The 25723-nt window shown below is 31.1% G+C and overlaps 1 protein-coding gene across 7 annotated transcripts in view; it reads left to right on the top strand.

The window, feature by feature from the left end:
* The first annotated feature begins 2270 nt into the window (after window positions 1–2270).
* The window catches only part of LOC100879682 (Mitochondrial calcium uptake 3), a 42800-nt gene continuing 19347 nt past the window's right edge, over window positions 2271–25723 (top strand). For 4 of the 7 annotated variants that reach the window (XM_076537920.1, XM_076537905.1, XM_076537913.1 and 1 more), the window contains exons 1-3: window positions 2272–2501; window positions 20145–20286; window positions 22085–22195. In XM_076537920.1, coding sequence (XP_076394035.1) covers window positions 2295–2501; window positions 20145–20286; window positions 22085–22195 — 460 coding nt within the window. In that variant the 5' untranslated portion in view covers window positions 2272–2294. Of the gene's footprint in view, window positions 2502–19442; window positions 19473–20144; window positions 20287–22084; window positions 22196–25723 lie in introns of those variants that run through there. The other 3 variants (XM_076537895.1, XM_076537927.1, XM_076537915.1) reach the window with 3 other exon arrangements.

Below are 25723 nucleotides of genomic sequence, written 5' to 3'. Positions count from 1 at the left end.
GAAATTCGTTAATATTATATTTGTTGAATTATTTATATCGCACAATTGAATTTTGAAGGTGCAAAATAAAACATATGATGGAAAAATAAAAAAATAAATAATGATATTGTTACAGATTTCATAAAATATCCAAGGCTGGTATGTTAACGAAATGTTTGAACCTTGATATTTTTTATTTTCTATTTATATTTATTTCTATTACATATAAATATAAGGTGATCATTATCTTTTCTTAAAGTATTGAAATATTAACTTGTTAGCACATTTACGGTACGCATTACACATATATTTTGCGTGCTCGACATTCTTCTAACATCAGAATAGTACAAACGTCACAGATACCAAAATGAAGCTATGTACTATTTACGGAAATGACGTTGTTCTCGAAAGCATTATTCATGGTTTTCCGCACGTATTTTGAAAAAGATATCTTTTAGAAAATTTAGAATATTTTAACAGATTACCTACTGCTATTATTGCTATAATGGTACCATTAGAGACTATACTAAACAATATATAACTAAAACAATTTTTGTTATCTTATAAACTTTACAGAAATCAAATGAAAGTTTTATCTTAATGTTGAAATTAAATTCTGAAAGCATTTTTCCAAAGCCAATACTTCGATCAATAAGATGATTTATAGCTGTAGTATGCGTAAATGTAATCACTAGGAAGAAGGAGCAGGTAGTGTCAGTTAATAAATGTCAATTACTAGAGTAACCGGTAGCAAGAGTACGAGTACATTAGCCCGCATAATTTTAGCACTCGTAGCGCTTGAACGAAACTCTTCAGTGTTACGTCACAGCATATCGTGGGTGAAGATGGCACCGTTTCGTTACATAACGCCCTTCGAACACTGTCTTTTGCTTTATGCGCCATGCTATTTTAGTCGTACAAATTTCACGTCGCCCAGACATAGTTCCTGCTCCTTGTGTGTCTTTCTATACCTCGTTAGAACCCGATCGTTGAACTGACATCAGGTGATACAAAACAGTGTGAATTTTATATAGCGTTATGATTAAATTACCAATATTCAAGCAATTATTTTAATAGAAACTGGAAATAGGATAGAGACTGCACGTAAATAAGTTTACATTTGTATTAATCAGTTTCTATAGTTAGAAAACACCTCTAGTTATACGAAACCATTACGCAATTACAGCCACTGAAATTGTAATACTAACAAAAAAAATATGCATGAACATACCGTGATTGCAAGACGGTAAAAGTGTAAACTTTATTGTGAAAAAAATATGATTAATATAATGCACTTAAAAAATGAAACTTTTTTATACCGATTTTATTGTGTACAGAAACGTTCTGACAACAGCTAAAAACATGGAAGGTGATGTTTGTTATGCTTTCACAAGCCTCTCTTCAAATACACTGCGGAGTTCAATAAACCTTTGTTTTATGTCTAAATACATAAACGTAGTGAGTAGTCTTGAGTACATTTTAAGTACTAATTAAAAAACAATTCATTCACTGTGAGCTTCCGCTTCATCATTTACACACAAAATTTTCTACCCAAGTTAATTTCAAGGTCACGTTATTATATTCGTTTGAACACAGTTTAAATAAAATTTAACCGAAAGTTCGAATGAACAAAAAATAGGTTATACTGTTTAAATAAAAGATATGTTAGTAACAAAATTTTGATAGGAATAACTGAGAAAATTTGTAAAATTGTAGTTCAATTTCATATCTCTCTAAAACGTAATAACTTTTTTCCAAATCATCTTTAGATATCATTACGAATAATAAAATAATTAGGAATGACAAGAGTAAGTAAAACACCCATGTAAATATTAGGAATTCGTTTACTTTGAAATATTTGTACTGAATGTCTAAATATTGTGAAAGTACTTTACAAGATTTTGTAAGAATAGAAATGCTGACCAATGAAATTTTCAGTAACTTCACAGTAACAATCAAACTATTAATATTACACTTTTCTTATTACAATACCACGTTTGAAATTATTTCCTTTATAAGTTTAATATGCTATCAATGCAAAAATATTGATTGCTTTGAAAATTGTTTATGAAAATTAAAAATTGCGCTCCTAATAACCGTGTTGTTGAGTAAATACAATCACTAGATGTGTTCTCGACTTTGCCGACTAAAAATACTAATTAAATTCATAATTGTTTCGATATTACATTTTTTATAAAATGATAGTTATTTGTTAATCAGTTTTTATAAGCAACACAATTAAATTCATAATTCGCGGTACAAATTTGCTAGCTCATTCGTGACGCATGCGCACGCTGCTCTCATCTGTATTAAACATGGCGAGCGTAGTGAGATTGTCACGTCGATTATCTTCGTTTTCTCGGCATTTTTGTGGTGTCACACGTTCTTACAATTCGTGGCGAAGTGATAGTGAGGTGAAACGATGGAGGAATGGTACCGGATTATTAGCAGCAGTTTCAATCGCGCTTCTGGTTGGTTACAAATATTCACAACCCACCATAGTGCAGGCTAAGGCCCGAAAGGTTTGTAAATGTAGAGTTGTTTTTCTACTTTGTACACATAATATGGATTTATAAAGTCATATAAATACTTCCTTTAAATACAACCATTGCCAATTTTTTATTCAAACAATGACTCGCTATTACTTCTATTTATAGCAATAGACGAATGTATATACGCATTGACATATTCTGTTTTATTTTTTAATGATTTTGTAACGGATATTTTATCAGAAATATTATTTAAAATTTATCGCATTTAGATTATGTCGCGTGATTTGTGTCCTTGTTTATGTAAAAAAATGTTTCACAATATAATATCAATATTTAAGGTTATATGTAGGTTATAGGTTAGAATATTAGGTATGTGTACAAAAAAGTACAGTGAAGGATTAATTATGTCAATAGGATTTTTACAAAGTTCAGTTTACACAATTTTATTAATTTATTTAAATATGAAATATTTACTTCATATTGAACGCTATATGAATTGTCTAATCAACAAAAACAATTATTCATATACTTTTCTTTGAACTTGACACATAAGATATTCACATGCAAAGACATCATTTCTAAATGATTGTTAGGAAAAAACTAATCAAATTATTATAGACTAACAAAATTAATGTTTAATCTAATATTTGAATATATTTTATGGACGGATAGTGTAACTTTTTTATAATTTCCAACTTGAACATTTATAAACAAAATTTAAAATCATCTCCCTTATATCACAAGCAGGAGGATGTTTTGAAACACAGAAGAATATAAATTTATTCATTTATTTATTTGCACATTGTGTGTGTATAAACTGAATATGTAAGTGAAAATAAGAATTAGAACAAAATAGGAAAAACAAAAATAATTTGTGGAAACATAATATAATGCATACAATTAAACATAAACATAATGTACAAAAATTAGAAATTAAATATACAGTACCTATACACACACGAAACCCAATATCAGGTTTTCTTGAAACAATCAATACGATCACATAAATACATTGCATAATTTTAATATTCACATAAACTTTAAATATATTTTAAATACATTAAATATATTTAACTTTAATGCTACCATATGATATTTATATGCCAATCAAAATTCTTTACAATAATATTTCCCAATAATCAAATGATGTTTATCTGTGTGTTTCGAGGTTAAATTTATTCTAATTCTAATCTATTGCAAATATACCACAAACAAGTTATCAAAAGCGTATGTGTTCCCTTATTACGTATACGTATATTATAGGCAAAGAATAAGATATGCAGTATGTTGTGAATTAATCTGAACACGCATTATCTTGTAAGAATATTTTATTCTTCATAAAAATCAGTTACAAATAAAAATACAATATGTTTTCTTATACATTTAATGAAAAATATATACTTATTTAAAATCAGTGAATTTTTTGACAATTTATGATAATTATCTTGGAGAAGTTTAATCAGTTGTGAGATACAGTCAAATTTTCATTCGTATTTCTTGTGACAAATATTAATCATTACCTTTTCATTAAATAATCTTGGCAAAAACAGCTTTCTCCAATCCTCACCTATCATTAGATGTTATAACCTTTTTTTAGGTTCTTGAAGCGACATGTATGGTTAAAATCTGCTTGTTCCAAACAGCTACATATTGTGAATGATAGAGTGTATCTTTCAATAATATTTTATATAGTAAGAGTATATTAAATAGCATCAGTACTCTTCAATACAAATTGGATTTGACATAACATTCCATTGCAAGTGTGACCACACCTAAAATATCACTATGCTCACATTCACTTGTAGAACACTGTAGTTCGCAGGGTACTTTATTTCCGAGATTGCTATACTTTCCACTTTGCCTATAACATATATAAGTCATGAATAGCTATGTATAGCTACAATCTAGCAGAACAAGTACAGATTCGAGCAAGATCAATTCAGATGCAGCCATAAATTACAGCAAACCAACATCCCACAAGACACTAGCAGCTATTATCGCGTTCGAGATTCGACTACATCGTCGTGGTCGTTTCACCATCTTGATCCATCGATCGACGGATACATAGTCTAGCGCGATAACACGGAACACGACTCCAAGGAATATCAGAAAACAACGCATGAATCGTATGATCAAGCCGAGCAATGATAGTACTCAGAACCTATCCCAGAAACATTATCAGCTTCAGCTATATACCAAGTTCTATTTACATATCGAGTTCTCCGAGCTCTCCAAAGATTGACCGAGTAATTGAAACGCGATCGATACTACTTGTCTGAGTATCTATGTGAACGTAAGAACTTAATCCGTATATTTACGGAAGCTTGGTTTCTGTCCAAGTAGGTACCTCTTACCAATGGTGTAACAACGATTTTTATAGATTTCAATGCTTTATAAGACCACATTATGTATCGTTACGCATTACATCCCACGAATTAGATCGCCACACATTTTAAAACTACGCGTTAGGTACTACGCACGATGTATGAGCACATATTACTGCAACACGCGTTGTATGTTCACACTTTAGGTTACCATACGATAAATTACTATGCGTTGTACCATCACGCGTTAGATCCTCTGGTTGTATGGCCACACACTCGGTTCTCATACATTTTACGAGGTCTGTCCCAAAAGTATCCGATCTTCCTTCATATTTCTCTGCTGGTGTTATCCTGCGTCATCAGGCTGGTGGCATCCTTCGAGGTAGTTCCCTATTGATTGTAAAATACTCTGCTAACGACTTTTCCACTTATGGAAACAGTCCTGGAACTCGTTTTTCGGAATAGCCTTTAGAGCTTTTGTCGTATTAGTTTCGACCGTTTCTTTATCGTCGAATCGGTGTCTTTTGAGTGGCATTTTCAATCTTCGAAACAACCAAAAATCGCAGGAAGCTACATCAGAACTGTACGGAGGCTGATGGAGCTGTATGACTTTGTGCTTCGTCGAATATTGTTGCACAATATTCGATGCATGCACTGGTGCGTTGTCGTGATGAAGAAGCCAATCACCGCTTGACCAAAACTGACAAGGGACATCACCAAGGTGTCACACGCGGATTTTAATGAAATTGACATATGTTGTAGCTTTTTAAAAATCATTTGACACGTATTTTTTTATATCTGCGGACATCCATGTTGAGGGGGTGAAAATAGCCCTCAAAGTTGGGGGTTAAAAACACATTTTCTTTAATATCTCGGAAACTAGAGGGAGTAGGAAGGTGAATTTTTTTTTTAAATTGTGTAGTTTTTAGTCAGGAATTTAGTTCGTGTCAAAAATTTCGGGAGAAATTATTTATTTAAATAATATATTAAAAAAATGCACTTTTTTTTCAATTTTTCACCCTAAATGCAGTTCGATTTTTTTGCAGCTTTGTATACTAAAAATATAGATCAAAATAGGGGATACGTGTTTTTGGAATTTTTTGTTTATTGCAATTTAGCAATAATTATTACATATACAATTTTCTTCTACTTTTTACGGAGAAGTGAGTTGAGATCTGTTTTCGAAGAGGGTCAGCCCTTTTTATGCGATAATTTGTCACGTCCTTAACAATTGGATAATATCAGATGTTTATTGTTCCATCGGTAGCCAGGGAAGGTCCAGCAGACAAGTATAAGTCCGTCGCAGTACCAGTCGTCGTAATACGGAACATAGATTTCTATGGTCAATGAAACTATTAGCTGAAGATATAAGTTTATTTATTTGACTTTTAATAATGAATTTCTTCATTGAATTTTATTATTGTGCACACTATATAGTATAATCTTCAGAAGCAAGCATTCAACTTTTATTACAAAAATCAATTTTTATTACATTGTCTTTTGTGAATAAATTTGTATTTAGATTCAATAAAACTAAAGGATTAGAAATTTTATGAATAAAATTTTTTCAACTTCGAAACCTATTAACATTAAATGGTTGAACAAACGGTAGGGTATTTTTTGCTATTTTTAATATTTCCTGTTTTTTACACTGTTTCTTACCTAGGGATTGATCGTCATAACTTCTTCTCGCTATATCTTTTCAATGAATTAAGAAGCAAAACAGTATTTTCTGGTTCACACGAATCAAAAACATATTGGCGGGTTTTTAAATAAAAGGATGTTCCATTTCCTCTTAATTCGCAAAACTAGGCAAGAATTAGGCATACGTCAAGTCATTAAATATAACCTCTTGTTGCATTTCTATATCCGTATATGCGCATTCTTTATACATGTCGATTGCATCTGTTATGCTTTGTGCCAGTTTAACTTTGTTTCGATTTGTGTGCTTCCTACTTATTAGAGTTAAATATTTTCATTAAAATGTTTATAACATTAATGGGATTAACATCCATACTTATAAAAAATAAATTTTACATATGTTCAAAAAGGGAAACAATAATACAATTACCATATACTTATTCATACCCACTTTCCTGCAACAGTATATTTTGGAATAATTTTCGTAAAGAGTTTCATTGGCCATAGAAACCTATGTTCCGTAAAGTAGAAGTAGAAGAAAATTGTATATGTAATAATTATTGCTAAATTGCAATAAACAAAAAATTCCAAAAACACGTATCCCCTATTTTGATCTATATTTTTAGTATACAAAGCTGCAAAAAAATCGAACTGCATTTAGGGTGAAAAATTGAAAAAAAAGTGCATTTTTTTAATATATTATTTAAATAAATAATTTCTCCCGAAATTTTTGACACTAACTAAATTCCTGACTAAAAACTACACAATTTAAAAAAAAATTCACCTTCCTACTCCCTCTAGTTTCCGAGATATTAAAGAAAATGTGTTTTTAACCCCCAACTTTGAGGGCTATTTTCACCCCCTCAACATGGATGTCCGCAGATATAAAACGCGTTGTACAACCATGCGTAACATTCACCGCGTCAGATTTTCATAGAGTTAAATTACCATGCGTTGTACAACCATACATTACATTTTTCCTCGCCAAATCACCATGCGTTATATTCTCACGGGTTAAATTCTCGCCCGTTAAATCTCCATGGATTAAAAAACTATGTGTTAGGTTCTCACGCATTAAATTTCAACACTTATTACACTAATTTGTAATGTATTGTACAATCTTGCGTTAGATTATCACACGTTAGATTTTAATGCATTAAATTGCTACGCATATAATCTATAGTATATACGCATAGTATATGCGCATATATAGTATATACGCATAGTATATAATCTAAGGATTAATGGACCTATCTTTACCTATATTTAAGTAAGTACGCCAATGGTTGTCATTTTGATAGCGTTCAAATGCAATTTAATGCTTACGTTGTAATATATACGAACATAGCGCTAAGTAAACTACACTATCTGTCATTTCATAATTATCGGTCGTAGTTACTTAATTGCGTTAGGTTGATAAATGATAGCGTGAAATTAAGAGTCAAAGTAGCATAAATCTTCATTTTCGAACGATAAGACTCCTCAGCTTGTCGAACGTATCGCAAGCTGGCTTGTACATGATTCGCGAGACTGGCATAGTGTTTTGCCTTCCCTCTTAGAACTATCTCACTGCGATTACGTTTCTTGCTGCTGGCTGAAAATTGATTATTAAAAGATACGATGTACGATGGTATGGGAGATATTACCGACCGTATGAGATACAATTTGTTAAGAAAGCAATTACCGATTCAGGAGCAATTACCGGAGTTTTGAGGTACGGGAATTTTTAATATAATCCGACGTTTTTTGTTCGGAATACGGTATAAAATATTTTTATGTGGTAAAGTGGGAAATATGGTAAGATCAGTTCAGGAATTGGAGCTGGTGAATATTCAAAAATTTATTTTCAAGGAAACTTTTATCATATTTTTTCTTTCTGAGTTTCTTGGTTATTTATAAATTCATGGGAAATTCCAGCAATAACAATTAAATAACACTATTTCGGATAGATTCTTTGAAGTTAGCAGGATCAATCCATCAGAATCATATTGGACATAGTGGAATATTTAGTACTTATTTTGTACCAATTTGTACCATAGAAAGTAATTTTGTATCTTCTTTTAATAACTTCCTGTTAACATTAAACGATAAAAGTTATTTAAAAGGTAAAATGGAAAAGATCAGAATTAATTTAAATAGTACAGATCAGTTCAAAATCAGCACTAAATATATCCTCTTTGTATTTTTATTTTTACTAATTTTTACATTTTTTTTTTTAACCTGACGTTATTCTCGTATCGTCCTGATTTCTTTAAAATCGGTAACAGGTGCAACATTTCTTTTTAATTTACAAATTAAACAATACAAATTAGTACAAATTAGTACAAATTGGGCACTAAATGTATCCGCCTTATTTTCTCATTTTTATCAATTTTGACGTTTGATTGTGCTAGGTCAATAAGGCAAGGTACAAAATTATTTTTTGTGATGCACATTACTACAAAATAAGTACCAAATAAGTTTGGTCCTGCGAACTTCAGAGAGATTACGTATAGTTCAGTTTAAATTTATTAAACTATACTTCGAGTTTTCCTAAAATTTTATTTTGAATGTAACACGAAATATGTTTTCAATTAAACTTTAATAACAATGTAGCGATATAAACATTTCATAAAATTATTTTGCCTTTCAGTGTATGAAATAAATGTTTGTTAATAGTGTTATAAACATCTGCTATTAAGCGAAAATTAATTGATGAATGAATTGGTACATAACGGATAAATAAATTAAATAATTAACATGTGTCTAAAATATCTTAACTGGTCCTAACTATAATAATAATCAAATGAAAAAATAAAAATTCTACACTGCTGAATTTACAGTCGTTTTAATAGCATTTTACAGTTAGCATTTTACTGCTAGAAGCATTGCAAAGTAAATCTGCCATAATCTAACCCTCCTTCTTCATTTTCAAACCCCCATTAATAATTTGCTACTATCTACAATGGATAGAAATAGAAAACTGTTGCAAGAAATAGGGTAAAATACATAATAACGAATTCAGCGTTTTTAACAAAATAGTCGCGATGCTACATTGTTCTATCCACTATGAATTATAAGGTAAGACAAGTGAGTTGTAAGTGAAGATTATACACTTCCAGTATCCTGAAAGGTAGAATCATCTACCTTCTACTTCTTCTTCTGAAGTTACTCGAAGTGCTTACTAACAATTTACTTTCATTGCCGCAAAACACGTGCGTGACGATATACAGGATGTCTCAGTCCTTTACCGTACAACTTCACCAACATATTTCATACGCAAAAATAAAAGAAAGATATTATATTGTGTTGGTTTTTCTATGTTATATTTATCAATTTTCATCACTTCTACATTGAAAATGCACCTAATAATTTTGTTGATCCAAGAAATGTCTATTATTTTCGGGTATGAGAAAATGATCTAGGCTTCAATTTAAACAAAAATTATTTTGACCTACTTTTACAATTATTATTATTTCTCCCTTAGTTGTTTGCAAAACATAAAGTTTTGATAGTATGCTGTGCAATTTACATAAGGTGAAGTGGGGTAAGTTCGTAAACGAGGTAAGTGTGTATACAGGCTATTTTTATTACAATATGAGCGAAATTTCTCCATTTACTTTGTTTATTTCCTTGTTTTGTTTCACTATATCCCCTTTTATATTTCAGCTAAGATTACTTGTTTGCAGTATGGAGTACTTGCATAATGCAGTAAAAAGCATTTTATAGCAGATTTGTTAATAATTCTGCTCTTGCCCCATTGCACATGAAATAAAGTTTCGAAGTATTTAACTTCAAGTTAGACTCTTACCGTATTTTCGGGGAAAGTGCAGAGTAGTTGACATTTTAAATAATTTCCTATCAAAATCAAAATGTACAAGGACAATTAAGGTCCTAGTTAATATTAATTATATAGTAGTAATTGTGCAAAGCGGTCGATATCGACAACGTTAAGTATTTACATAGCAGACTGAAAATACTTATGTTTAAATACCAACTTTACAAAAACCAGTCTGCACTTACCCCACTTCACCTTAATTGATGAAGCCAAATATTTGGAATAATTGTTTATTTAAAATGAACAAAAGTTGCAAAGGATGGAAATAAATAAAATTGCAGTAATTATAATACTTGTTAAAACAAGTTTTTATATTTCTAGCTTTCGACAATAAAGAAAAACAGATATCTAAAATGTTAGTATAATTCAGTTTTGTTACGTTGCAGACAACATGTTAAAACCTTTCCTAATTTACCTTTGCTTTATAAAATTCAAAAGTTAAGTGGTTGATTAAATTATTTTACCTCATGATGTAATTGAGTATAAATATTACACCATAGGAACAATCATCTTAGCAGCAATTCTTAGTTTTAAAAGCTTACAGTAGCTACACATGTATCTTCCGGAGTCATAATTAGCACATTCGCAGTTTATCTACATTTCACACATGATACACTGTATTCATTATTCTCTACTTTTGACGTTAGTTGTTTCCCATGGAACAAAATTATATTAACCCTTAATGGAAAAATTGGGGTATGAAATGTCCCAGCCAATTTAACTTTAGTTTTAGCCACTTTATATTCTGAAAATGTGTATAAATATTTTTTTGAAAACCCCGTGTATGAACTAGATAAGGTTAGTACCTTGTTGGATATTTCAGTATTCTACATTACCAGCAAGGTTCCAAATATACTTCACTTTCTCAGTCAACGAAGCAATGTCGTAATTGTCATCTTAAAGGCAAAATCTTTGTCATTTTAGGTACAGCAGGTTTATGTACTACAAGTGATAACGGGTTTATTAGTAAAGACGATATAACGTGTCCTCTGAAAGTTATAAAGAAAATCGAAAGGAATAAAACTTGTCGACTTTGACATATTGACCAGTTTTCAGATATGTGATTACAGAAATTTATTACTAGTTGAAATTTTCAAATTTATAAAACTAGAAATTTCAAAATTAAAAGATTGTTTAATCTATAATCAATGTTAGGTATTTTTAAAGTAGTAAATTATAAAATTTTCAAATGTAGAAATTTCCATTTATTAAAATTTAAAAATCTAGAAATTATTATACCTACATAGCAGGTTTCAAATTTTTAAATTAACAAACTTTTAAAATTAGAAGTTTTCAAAGTTCCAAATTATCGAACTTTGACATTTAGACATTTAGGGGCTTGTAAATCTTAAAATATAGGAATTTGGAACTTCAAAAATTTCATTGCGAAATTTTTTAATTTAGAAACTTTCTATAACAATTATCCAAATTTTCAAACAAACAAAATTAAAAACTTTTAAAATTGAAAATTTTTATATTCAGAAATTTGAAAATTTAAATACTTATAAACCTTCAAATTTAGAAACTTTTAAAGTTTCATTTTTTCAAATCTTCAAATTCAGTAATTCAGAGATATTTTAATTTAAAAAATCTTGACGTGTCGAATTGTAGGAATTGCAAACTTCTACATTAAAATGTATTTTTAATAAAAAAATCTTTACGGTTATGAAAATGCATAGTTTTATATTTATGAATATAGACAATTTTCAAGTTGAAATATTTAAGATAGTAGAAATTTGTCAAGTTTAAATATTTAAAAATGTAGGAAGTTTTCAATTTAAAATATTGAAGAATGTAGAAAATGTTTAAATTTACATTTTGTTCTTCCAAAATCAAAGGTAATTGGTAAGAGACTCTTATCCCCCCATTTGTTTTTATTCAAAGAAAACTTACGTTGTACTATTGTACATGTACACAGATGCAAATTTCCTAGTTCTTATTATCTGCATCCGGTTTCGGATATTCACAATTTTCTTGTGTAATAAAAAATTTACTGTAGATTGAAATACTTTTTACTACATTTACATACAATCTGTTCAACAGATACTAAGTATCCAGTTATTTCTCGATATTGAGATCTCTTCGGAGCACTACATAACAATACATAAACGTGATTTTATTTCTCAATATATCGAAAGATGTTACAGTAATAAACCGAAAATATACAATTACATTGAAGTTAGTACACCTTAAACTCGAAGTACATTACATAAAGCGTCGTTTTATTGCTCAATATTTTCGCGAAAGTTTTATTATTGAACCAGTAATACACAATTGTCGTAAAACTGGTGCACTTTAAAGTTTAAAGCATCAAGCCTGTTGATAGCGGATACAGGCGGTGGAAACAACATCTGAATCGAATCGAAGGAAACCAATGTTGTTGGATACATTATCTTCTTGTTCGTTGCACAAGCGACGCATCCGATAGCGAGAAATCATCGTAAATAGTAACAAACATCTTATAAATTGAAATTCCACAAGTTCTGTAATGCACAGCAAGCTGTGGACATCGCCGTATAATTGGAATTCGTTTATCAGATGAACCATTACGAGTTGTAGTATCTGTGATAATCGAGCATCTGCTCGCGAATGTAATCTTGATTTTCTTGTAGATGTGTGTCACGTACTCTATCAAAAATAGTGTATACTTCGTCAAATTCGTGATATCAGTCCTTAAAAAATGATAAATTAAAGTATTCTTTAACCATTTAAGTGTGTTTGACGACTATATCCGTCATGGAGATGTGGCAGAATTTTGTGTCATGACGACTATATCCATCACGCGTAAAATTTTGTTACAATTTGATATTTAAATTGCAATTTTGGCGAAAATTAAATTATATTCGTAAATTGTAATATGTTTAAAATGTTTAGAGGTCAACACGAAATGAAATAAATAAATAAAATGTGTAAATGATTTGAGATGGATTCATAAATTCTCGACAGCTAACTCGTCATCGCTTGATTATCACGACGCGCTGATTCGTGCTTTGCAAAAAGATCGCCACAGGTAATTGGTTAAATACCAATTCGTAGTATATAAATACAGTATGTACAAAAACTTGACGTATTATAAATATTCAGTTTGCATAAAAACTAATTTTCAGGTGTTCTATGTATATACTAACATCAAGAAAAACTATTTATCGTATTTTATGCATAAAGTCTCGAAAATCAGTAATTTGTCGTGTTCTCACCGTCATAAAAAAAAAACGAAAATTCAATTTAGCACATTAGCAATCAAATTTTGTAGTATGTTTTCCCTATATTGTTTTGTGTGTTAACTATTGCAAGTTTTAATTTATCTATATTTATTCGAATATGTACGATTATTTGAAAACATCATTCGTACCAATATTTCTCATAAATTTTCTATGAGATTAATGCCAAGGAAACGTGCAGGTCATTCTAATAACAGAATGTTATTTTCAGCAAGCCATCTTAATGTACCTACAGATTTATGAACCGATACCTTATTCTGCTTGAAAATTAAATTTTCGATGTAGTGTTCTGTCCTAGAGACTTCAAATAATTTTTTAATGTCTCAATAGAGTTACTGCTGTTGGTACATTCATGAAACGGCCGAAATCACGTTTTATGTGACTCAGCTCGATATTTATGTTAATATGTCATTTTTCTTTTACAGAACTTATTCTTTACACATTACGAATTAGTATTTAAGGAATATTGTCCATAATTTCTTACCAAAAGCTCATATCATTAAGAATATGAGGGGTTGCTATTTTTATGCAACGCACTATATCGAAAAAAGATTAACATTGTATGTTTAAAAGTTTCATTTAACTTTTCTAAGGATGATTATTCTAACACAAGATTTACGTCAAAACGATGAATTTTAACTCACAATATTATAAGACGAGTGGTTAATAATATAATTATAACGATATTAATAAATGATGTATTAATTTATAACATTAGTTGTTGAGATGTTGAAAGAATTTTAATCGTCATCCCTAGATTCTCTCAAATTAAAAAGAAGTCATTTCTTTACATCGCACTGTGCATTTAATAGATAACAAATTGAAAATTGACATAAATTTTTTCAGTTAATTTAAAAAATTTCATAAAGTCCATTTTAAAATATTAGTTTTTAACACAATATATTGCAGTCCAAATTGTAAGGATTACACTGTTCATTTCATAGACGAGAAATTGAAAATTAAAATAAATTTATTCTATTAACATAAAAAAACTTTATAAAATCCATTCTGAAGCGCTACTTCTTAAAACGATACTTTACTGTCCATTAAACCGAGATTTATTGAAAACTGGATATCGGTATCGGTCTCTAAATTACAAAGGTAGAACCCTAAAAGCATGAAAGAAATTCTTATTATGATGAAACGATAATGGAGAGAATTTCATCATGGTCGTTTAAGGACTTTGAAGTGTTCAAGCTTCACGCGACTCAAATAGAAATTCAATTTTCTCAATCAGTGAACGTAATGGAATTGAGATCAATGATAATAATTATCGTTAACAACTACCACAGTAAATGAAAATTTATATTCATGGAAACACGCCTTCGCGATCAATCGATACAACTTAAATCTTCTCGAAAACTATAACCGTGTAAAGTATCAGTTTGACTTAACGCCTCCATAAATCTAATTTCATTAGTTTACTAGTTGTGAAATCGGTGAACTGTGGATTGTTTTACGAGTCGTTTGTGTTGATCAAACATTTCTTCTTTAACACTTTTGCTTCGAAGTTAATTGCTTAAAAAATGTTGCTTTCATTCAATCATTTTTTAATTTGTTATAGAATCTTTGCTTTGTTTATTTTTAAGTGCAACTGAAGATATTTCAATTTAGAACGAATTCACTAGACGCTGTGAATGGCTGATTCATAACATAGGGTACTTAATTTTGCTGAAGAGAAAATTGGAAAATTAAAGTTCATTTGATACGTATCTATTTTTAGTTAATGTATTAGTACAAAATTCTATTTATGAACTTAATTACGCATTGACTTCAGATAAGGTAAAACAGTAATGCGATATTGAATATTGTTTATATATCAAAATTAATGAATTCCATGGTGTATATTACACTTCTAAGAAGTGATAATTACGGTTATTAATTAAGGTTAATAGTAACAATTAATTGATAATATTAATTCAAAAATAAATAACACAGATTAATTATTTGTAGATTAACGTTTTATAAATAGTTCTTTAAACACACTACTTTATAGAGAGTCACTTTTTATATCCAATTTTTCTTTTACAATATACAATGGTGAACTTTTGAGAAGTACTTTATGGCTACTATTATAGGATGAATTAAAATTCGTTGAAACAGAATTATTACTAGTAATTGTATGGATCAGTAAAATATCAGAAAGAAAAATGATTAAACTTCTTTTAATCCTTCTGATGTTAATGTCGAATACACTCGTTATGAAAAGATGGCCTTTTAAAAAAATAAAGAGCTAAACATTTTTCGTTTAATAACGGGTATACTTATCACAAATGAAAAAGATTTGCATTTCCTATTTAAAGTAATATTTATTCATGTAAATATTAATTTTACGCAAATATTTATAAAAAATGACTATACCCAATCAATTTTATACAACGAATACCTTAAATGATTAACAGGTAGAAAATTCTGAGGCTATGATCGCGAAATTTGGTAATTAAATTTTCTTATCCAAATATCCATATGTAAATACATACCGGTCGGAGAAAGTATTCTGATGCGAAGCTGTTATTTGATTTCAATTTCCTGCCGCAATCTCGGCGCCACTATAATGGCCGTGGTGAACCACGTGCATTAGTACATCGATAGTAGGCAGGTGTATTGCCATCCACGTGGTTTGCGATCATTCGTCTGAGCTTTCATTTTCAGTGACCGTATAAACGTTTGTGCGCAGATAATGATTACGTTATTGAAAAATTAAAATCAAAATTAAATCTGACGCAAATTAATAATAGTACAAATATCTCAACGACATCCATCATTGGTTAAATTATGAATCTACTCAGGATCTTCATTGATAGGGACGGCCAAATAATTCAAATTGTATACATATAACCACGACTGATATAATCAACTAAAAGCCATGTTTACAATTAGTATAATCTACTTGGTCAACAAGATTAGTAAGGACGAAAAACCATCCTCGAACTATTCGAAGAAAAAAACAGCCAATGAAAAATCTTAAATATAGTTCGATAAAAATCCGAAAAAGTCTCTCAATGCATAATAATATCAAACGGAAATTACTATATCACTTAAAGCATTAACATCTCATCAACACTTGGCCACTGGATGATGTTCGATACGTTTATAGAACTGGTCCTCTCAAAAAAAGGGACTAAATCGCATACTGGTAGCAAGCAGCAGTTAAAGGCATTGCCTAAGGGAAGATTATGGCATACCGTGTCCTTAAAAAAATCATCGGACATTTGCCAACGATCCTTGCCAGATACGATCGTCTCTGGCGGCCAGCGATTTAGCTGGAACCAGGAGAAAATTGTTCCTGCAGGAGAGAAGTGGTCGCGTGTTTCTTTATTGAAAACTATAACAACCAACACGGATGGGTAGGTCAAGCGGGGTAAGAAGGAGGCAAACGTTTACGGATGCAGATGAAACGAACCTTAATCGCACCACGTAACACACACAAACGCACACGGTGGGCCACTGAAAGAAAAAGAAATGGGATGCTTTGCACTTAGCATAATGTTCACGGTGCCTGTCATTACCCTGCACCGCTAACATGCCAGGACCAACACCCGTTTGGATCCGGTAGACACGCGAAAATGTGCTAACATTACCAGGCAACAAAAGTGAGCGTTACTCAAATCGGGTATGTTCCAATTACAAAAACTTTAGGCTACTTTGCACGATTTTTTGTTAATTAACCCTTTGACCAGTCCGACTCGTGACGCACTCACAGTCCAAATATAAATTTTACTCGAATTTTTTATACGTTCCTATTTAAAGTTTTAACTCAACTACAATTCCCATCCTTAAGGGTTGCTGAGTTCCAAATTGGCATAACATTTTGACTTTCCTTATTTATTTTAATATTATAGCAGTCGATGGTTGTTATTGACAAACGTATTTGACGCATGAATCACATGTCAAGTAATCAAAAAATACTTATTTGAGATTGTTATACTAAACCAAATGATGAGTGTGTCATCATTGGAGTGCAAAGGCTTAACCCCGTGTCATACTTAGACGAGTTTGACTCGTGACGCACTCATAGTTCAAATGTAATAAATCTTACTCGAATTGTTAATGCGCTTCCATTTGGAGTCCAACTAATTTGCATAGTCAAGGGTCGCTAAGTACCAAATTGACGTTACATTTCAACTTTCTTTATTTGTTTTTATATTATAGCAGTGGTACATGACACATCTAACGAATAAATCGTATAGCAAGGAGTTAAGAAATATTGCTACATAAATATCGCATTCTTAAAAACAATATCTATTATTGAACAGTTTCGCTAATTATTTACCTCCGCAATTTCTCACCAATTTCGATGTCCTATGTCGTCAAGCTTACAACTTTCCTTAATACATGTTATTGCCGCTATTTATCAGAATAATTGGTAAATGGCAGTATTTCTAATTTTAGTAACCAAAATTACATTATAAACGCAATAAACTATTATTACCTTATAGCGTTCATACAAAATAAATGTGTTTATCGCATTCCACTCTCTAATATAAAAATAATTTTTCTCATCATAGATTGATAGTAAAACTGCGCCAATATTCATATGTGGTATCCACTTGAATCCATTTGAATTCCATATAGAAATATAGATGTAAAATCGTATTTCTAACAATATTAATTTATGTCTTATCCTTTGTTTGTCTTTTCTATTTTATTTTTAATATCAAAGTATATGTATATTATACGCCGATGTTAAACAGATGAATAATTCCATTTATATGGCCGATACACGAAAGCCAGTTCCCAAAAGTAAGAGGGTGTTATGGTGGTCCGTGGTGACTCCAAATCAACCGGTAGCAAATTGTATAATGGCAGCGGCACTTTTGTTGTTTCTTTCTAACGAAAGAAGATTAAACCTAACGGCGTTTGGTATCTCATAAATCGCCGGCGCCGCACATTAACCACGGAAAGAAAACGAAACGATTTATGGGTTAGCCACAGCGTAAATTCATTCTTGCGGAAATATCTTTCCCCCACGAGTCAGTCTCCCCTGTCACTGATGTATTTTTGAATGAGGAATCGTGAGATCGTGTTCCTGGGTATATACGTTGGTATTATGGTTGTTTCGTAAGAGTTTTTGTTGTATCGATTTTTTCTTATGACTGACCTTGACAAACGATTAACACGCTTTGAACAAAATTTAGGAACTCCCAGAAGTTGATCATTCTCTACTTTTTATTCTAATTGGTACTTTGAAGCAGATGTGTTTGGAAATGACATCTTATTATGGTTTTGGGTTTTTATTTGTAGTTTAATCTTAAGAATCCCAATTTAGGATTTTTCGTAACTTAAAAAGAACTTATACTGCAAGAGTTGTTAAAAAAATTAGATACGATAAAATAGCGATGTACAAGCTTAATATTATGTTTGATCAAATATTGATTTTCAGCAGTATTAAGTAGTTCAAATACGAAAACCCAAATTTTTTACGCTCTTCGTAATACGAGTTCAAAATGATTATCTTGCGTTGGGTTTTACACCTTTCAGGACTAAAGATTATGTGATCTTAAAACGTGAGTAATTATGTATACACAGTATTTTGTATAGAGGTTTCTTAGAAATACCCCAATAGTTTTGTATATCACACCTTCACTGTAGTTATGGAGTTGGCGAGATACAAAAAGGAAATTCTGAATCTACGCATCTTATTACCCTTTCCATAACAATAGAAGTCTGTTTGAATGTAACGTCAATCAACCACACAGGCTTTCAAAATTGATTTTCTCGAAAAGAAAGTCTCATGGTCAGCGAGATCGCAAATTCACGTTGTTACACGAGTCTCGTGTGCATATTTCTTAGAACTTAACGACAGCTTATGTTATAAAGTATGCGTGGTGCATATTACGTGGATGTAGGTAAGCAGATAGGTGGGAGGAAAGTAATCAGCTACAAAGTGGGCGTACAGGCTCCCACGAAGGAAACCAACAAAAGGGCCTCGCCCTTCTAGAAATTCGACAATCTTTCATAGTCATGTTCTACTCGCATATCGATGGCTAACCTTTCGGTGAGCTAGTGTTATGGTTATATTGTTCAGATTTTCACATTTTTTACGAACCTAAAAAGTAAATACAGTAAAGCATTTATAACAAAAGTATTTGAGTATTCCTTAAAACAAAATAACGTTTTTATAATTGAACTAAACCTTCTTGATCAGCTAGAATGATTAACAGTAGGTTTATACGTCTTGAACTTCCTATTTTAAATCGCAGAGATTAATATGCTTTTATCAAACTGTATGTTAAATTCTGTCGAGATGAAAATGTATAAAGGCACCATGTTATGATGGTTGTATAAATAAATGCGGTCACATCCTATTTATTTATCATTGTATTTTGTTTTCGTTCTTTTATATAGTATAAATTGTGTAGATCATTTATTTGAAATGTTTTCTGTTTATTGGTTAAAAAGAAGAAGCAACTTAGAGAGTATCAAATTTATGGAAGTTGATTTCTTGCTTATAGTTTTTGTTTCTTTTGTTTTTGTACTATGTAGACTACAAATATTCCACAAAATAATTTCTATTTATGTACACAAGAATTGATTTCGTAAAATCTGCGAAGTGTGAAGACAAATTGACAGTAATAATAAGCAATTTCTGTGCAATAGTCGGTGCAAAGTACTAGAAATATAAAATTTAAATATTGCTGTTTAACTTTCTGTTTCATTCTACATGCAGCGAGAGGATGAAACACAAAAGGCAGTTAAACTGACGATGAGAGAAAGAAGATTTATAAAATTTGCATCGGTGGAATATGATGGGCAACTGTACATGACGCCGCAGGACTTTCTCGACAGTGTTATTGAACCTGAACCCAGACGTGAGTACTAAATAAATTTGCTTGTGTAGCAATAACGTCAGGTTACAGTAATAACTCGTTCTGTCTTTGATAACATACGCCCTCGTAACTCTGGTCGGCGTTGAATGCTGATCGAATAACGAAAAACGAATAAAAATTGAAAGAATTTCGATTGAAAATTTATAAACTGTTTAAATTTTAAATATTTTGAATAACATTTGTGATTAAGCATTGATGAAAGCAATAATTGCCCAATAACGGACAAGATTTAAAAAATTGTAATAAATTAACGGATAAAATTTAAAAAATTGTAATAAATTAACGGATAAAATTTAAAAAATTGTAATAAATTTTTTACTTGAACTATTAATAATGTATGTGCGTTACAGCGTTTGCAATAGTAGCAACGATTAAATAACGCGGAGACTAAAATGGCTAAGTGGACTGTATCTAAAAAACGTATATGACTTCGGATAGACTATAAGTTTAATTCTGATGTTTACTGGTTGCTACTTGTTTCGAAAGTGTTTTGCGAATGTTAGGCCCATCCTTCATAGCTCCTTTAGATCATCTTCGTCTAGGAAGGATGAGGACCCGGTGAGTTGGCGGGAGGACCCTGAACGTCCGATAATGCCGCGATTTTTCCTTTTAGGTACGTTTGGCGGCCATGAGTACCGTTATATCCATACGAGACCTTTTCTATAGTGACCCTTTTAGAAAAAACCGTGTTTATGATCAAGTAGTAGCCGTTGAGAACGAAACGAAAATTAACTCTAAATTTACGACAATGATATATATAAAAATAAGGACTGGAAAAACCCGAAATGTTTGGCTCAAAAACGGCCCGATCATAAATAAACTTTCAAAATCCTCTCCTGCAATATACATTTCTAAGACCTAAAAAATAATATTTGATTATACATCAATGCTGTTCAAATGACCTCAGTACGTTTCAAACACTGTTGAAGGTAAATTTTGACAAATGAAAAATTAAGTTTTGAAAATATAACATTTTAAATTAACAGAATTTTTTTATTTTAAATATAGGAAATAAAATTCGGTATGATAAAGTTTCATTCACGCCTCCCCGAACTGTTACTACTGTACTATTACGCTTGCCAATATAATGTATTTTTATCTGAATTTAAAAATATTAAACATTAGATAATTAACAGAGTTATGGATAATTATCATGTTTAAAAAAAAACAGTACAGATACTTTTTAGACGCATTAACTTCATTAAAGCATTAACACTTCAAAGAAGTTGAATTAACCCCTTGCCATATTATTCTTTATCCATTGAAATAAATGTATATATTGTATATAAGGGGGCGCATATGTGGAAAAATGTAAAAAAGATCTGTTAAGTTATTAGTTTATATGCGTCTATTCTTTCAATTGACAAATGTATAAACTACACATATTGTAAATTATTCTAATAATTTTTGCAAATGTAAATATCTCACAGTAACAAAAACTAGATTTGTTCCATTTTCAAAACAACATATTCAGTTTATGCACACGAAATTCAATTTGGTCCATTCTAAATCATCTATGGTGACTGTTTCCAGTAAAAAATTTGCCTATTTATCGAAGTAAAAACATTTTGGACCGAAAATACCCCATCGTTCTATTTTGATACATCTTATGGCATGTGCTATGCTAAAATGGTGTTCTGAACTCTAAACAAGTGATTTCATAGAAGTTTTCGGCACCCTACATGAACTGGGAATGACGATGTAGTGAAACCACGGTTCTGTGATCTGCCGACCTGCGTGAATAACATAAATAAATAAATAAATTCCGGTGATATTCCAGCGAGGCTGAAGAGACGCGTGTTAACTGACAAGGAACTGGAAGTGATGAGGAATAGCATCCCTTCGCTGCGTCAAGGAAGCACCCATATGTTCAGAAACCTTCGGGATAAAGGTGAGTAGTTAAGAAATATCACACGTTGCTTTTTTCACTTTTAAACGTCTAATGACTAGGGGAAAAATTCGTTAATGATGTGACGAATGCATTTTCCCAAGCATTGACAGGGTTGCTGTACCTAACACAGAACGCTTGCTTTTAAATATTTATTCAAAATAAAAACATGCATTGTTCTCAATGAGGGTGGCATTGAAACATGACAAAAGTAATAGATATTCATATTCATATTAATAGTTAACAATATAAAAATTAAAAAATCTTGAAATTATGGTGTAAAAATTGTCAAAAACAATGAGTCAAAAAAATGGTACTTTATAAAAAATACATAAAAGATTCATAATATCTTTAGCGATTTTTAAATTTACCTTATATGATATTTCTTTTTCTTTATACGTTGAGTACATATGTGTATGCATTAGATCGAATTTCAGCATTATTATCACTATGATGTACTTAGAATGATAAAGTATGACATCATTAAATAATATTAACAATCAACATATAATCAAAATAGAACATGTTTTATGTTACATACATTCAACATATTCTACATACCTGTATATTAAGTAGACAAGTATTCAGAAAAAATGAAAAAATTTTTGATAATGGTACCAATGGGGAGTCAGAACCTACCAGATGCATAAGGTTTCGTTCCGATCGGTCCATCCAGCTAGGCGTAATCGGTGAACATACATAGAAAAAAAAATATACTGATCGAATTAAGTAACCTCCTCCTTTTTCGAAGTCACTTAAAAAGGCAAACATGGTATTGTTTTCGAATATGATAAACACGCCACTGCGCATCTTTGCATGAAATTCGAATTTTGAAATTTTATTACAAATTACCATGATTTTCTTCGAACATATATATATCAGTTTATCATCCCCATAGAGTTAAATTCAGTATCTTTTTTTAAACGCTTCTATGTTCGTTTATGTATGTCACCCTTTCTTTATGCACGTTTCACATTTGCGAAGATAATGGAATGCTAATTGAATCGATTAAATGCAGAGTGGCGCAATTAACGCTGTACCGAATGTGCTTCCCGAGGTTTGAAGATATATTGGAGAATAGAGTAATGGGAAAGAATAAATTTTTGGGCTAAAACCACAGATCACACGATTGCTGTTTTATTTTGACTTGAGAATTCGAGATCTCAAGTACTTGGAAATTTAATTTGCATGTTTGGAAATTTTAAGGTTTAAAAATTTGGAAATCTAGAAACTTAGAAATATGTAATTTGGCAATTTGAAAATATTAAAGTCTGGAACTTTGGAAATTTATAAATCTATAAGGTTTGATAATTTGAAAGTCTTTAAGTACACTCGAGTCTACCTACTTTCACTCTACATATAGTTCTATTCATTGTATTTTCAAATTTAATATGTACTTATGTAATGTATTTAGTATTTTCTATATTAAAACATGCTCAAGTTTGTACTCATAGTGTACTCATTTTACCTTCGGTATGTTTCTACTTATTTCCTAAAAGTCGGTGAAGACAATTTAATATTGAATTCCTTCTACCTTTATCGTAACATTTATGCGTCACTCACCACAAATAAAAAAATCCAAACTTTTATCAGAAAATTAAAGGGTAGCACACATGTGCTATCATTTTGACGCACAGTGTATGATCACAGAATTTGCAACAAATTCTGTCACGCGTAATTCGAGGTTCACACCGTCACTAAAAAAGGGTGAAATTGAACGTAAAATTTTCGAGGCCTCTTAAGATTCTTAGAAGACTTCGTACGAATAGCCGTGTGATCGGTGGTGCAATTAATCCTGCCACCCCATCGATGGATAAAATAACAGGGTCCTGTCGTTAACGAGTCACCGGTGCAGCTGGTTTTAGCTTCTTCCTGGCTTTTTGTGCGTTCACCGCACGTTTGTCGCGCTAATGGAAATGCAAATAATCGCACACGCACGGAGCCAGTTTCACACTTGCCTCTAATAAACGAGCCACGTTGCTCTCTATGTTAATATCACTTTCTCTTTTTCTTGCATGCGTGTGTCCGTAAACCAGAATTTCATGAACGAACTTGATCTACCTTACCCCTTTTTAAATCTACCCTTTACCTCTTTTAATATCTAGCTCTTGCCTATTGAGTTTGTGTTAGTTAATTATGATGTAAGACAAAGTTACAGATATTATTTGAGGGAGAGGTACAAATACTTGCCAATTGAAGTATAGGATCATCTTAGAAATCTCGTTTTAGCACTAGAATTACCGCACTATTTAACTATAACTAAACATATACAATTATAACTAAAGTTTTTCAACTTTATTTTAGCCCGAAACATTTATATGTCAGGTATGGTTATGACATCATATTTCTTACATCGCCTTACTTCTTTCTTTTGACTCCATGGTTGCTGAACGTAGTAAGTCTTTTGGGGGAGCCCGATTTACATTTGTTCGTTTGTATGTTTGTTTGTCTAAACCACGTTACAGGCCGCAGTTTTCGGTCTTTCGATTTGAAATTTTGAGGGTAGACTCGTGAGATACCCTAAATCTGCTGGATTAATTTTGGCGGTACTTCGTTGACGCAAACTTGTCATCATCTACGTGATCATTATCGAATAGATAAAAAACTTTGTTTTGTTATCATTATTGGTAATTTTTGAGACGTAGAATCTACTGAAACCATGTTAAATGCTCTATCACACAATAAATTAATAGGATGAGAACCCTATCACGACCACGCCGTTTAATCGTTAGCCGCTTAGCGTCCACGTCGTTCAGCGATTGATCTTTAAATACATCACGATTTGTAGGTATGGTGTTCGATGTTTCGTTATTCTTAGTGGCAACTTTCGATTAGGACATTTTTGCTATAAATTTGCCTCAAAGTTATATTGATTTCTTACTTTTTGCAGTTTTTGCATGTTTTTGACACGACATAAAATTTTTGAAAATATGTGATCACCATATTGAATCAGTCATTTTAAATTCTTATAAACGTACTGCAGATCAGCAAACCCAATAACCCTTGGTTACCTGATTTCAAAACAGTCGTAAAAGTAATTTGTAAAGTAGTCGAACCTACCCTCAAAATTGATAAGAGTGATTTCTACCCTTCAAACGGCATTCAGGCCGATATAACAATATATGTACATGTCCAATAGTTTTCCATATGTTAATATGGTAAGTTTTAGGAAAATCGCTGTATATTACTTCCCTAGTGCTACTTGCTAGTATAAATGAAAAGAATGTTTTCAAATATATAACAAAAAGTTGTTATATATTTTTTCAATACTCCCATTTTTGGGAAGTTTCCATTTTGTGAATTAATAAAGAAATCGTTAGTAGGTGGAAAAAATAAAGGAAGCAAAAATTTTCAATTTCTATGTTATGTTACATTTTTCCCGCACTAATGTAATTAACTTTGCAACGATAACTAAATAATATGAATATTTTTTTATTTACTTAAAATCTAAATAATTTTATATCACGGTTACAGTCATTTTGACTGGTTTGTTAATAATAGCTTCGTCTTAACTATCAGTAATTTTACTGC

The sequence above is a fragment of the Megachile rotundata genome, chromosome 1 (assembly GCF_050947335.1).
Source record: "Megachile rotundata isolate GNS110a chromosome 1, iyMegRotu1, whole genome shotgun sequence".
NCBI lineage: Eukaryota > Metazoa > Arthropoda > Insecta > Hymenoptera > Megachilidae > Megachile > Megachile rotundata.
The sequence above is the reverse complement of the archived record's forward strand: the minus strand, read 5'-3'. Positions and strand labels throughout refer to the sequence as shown.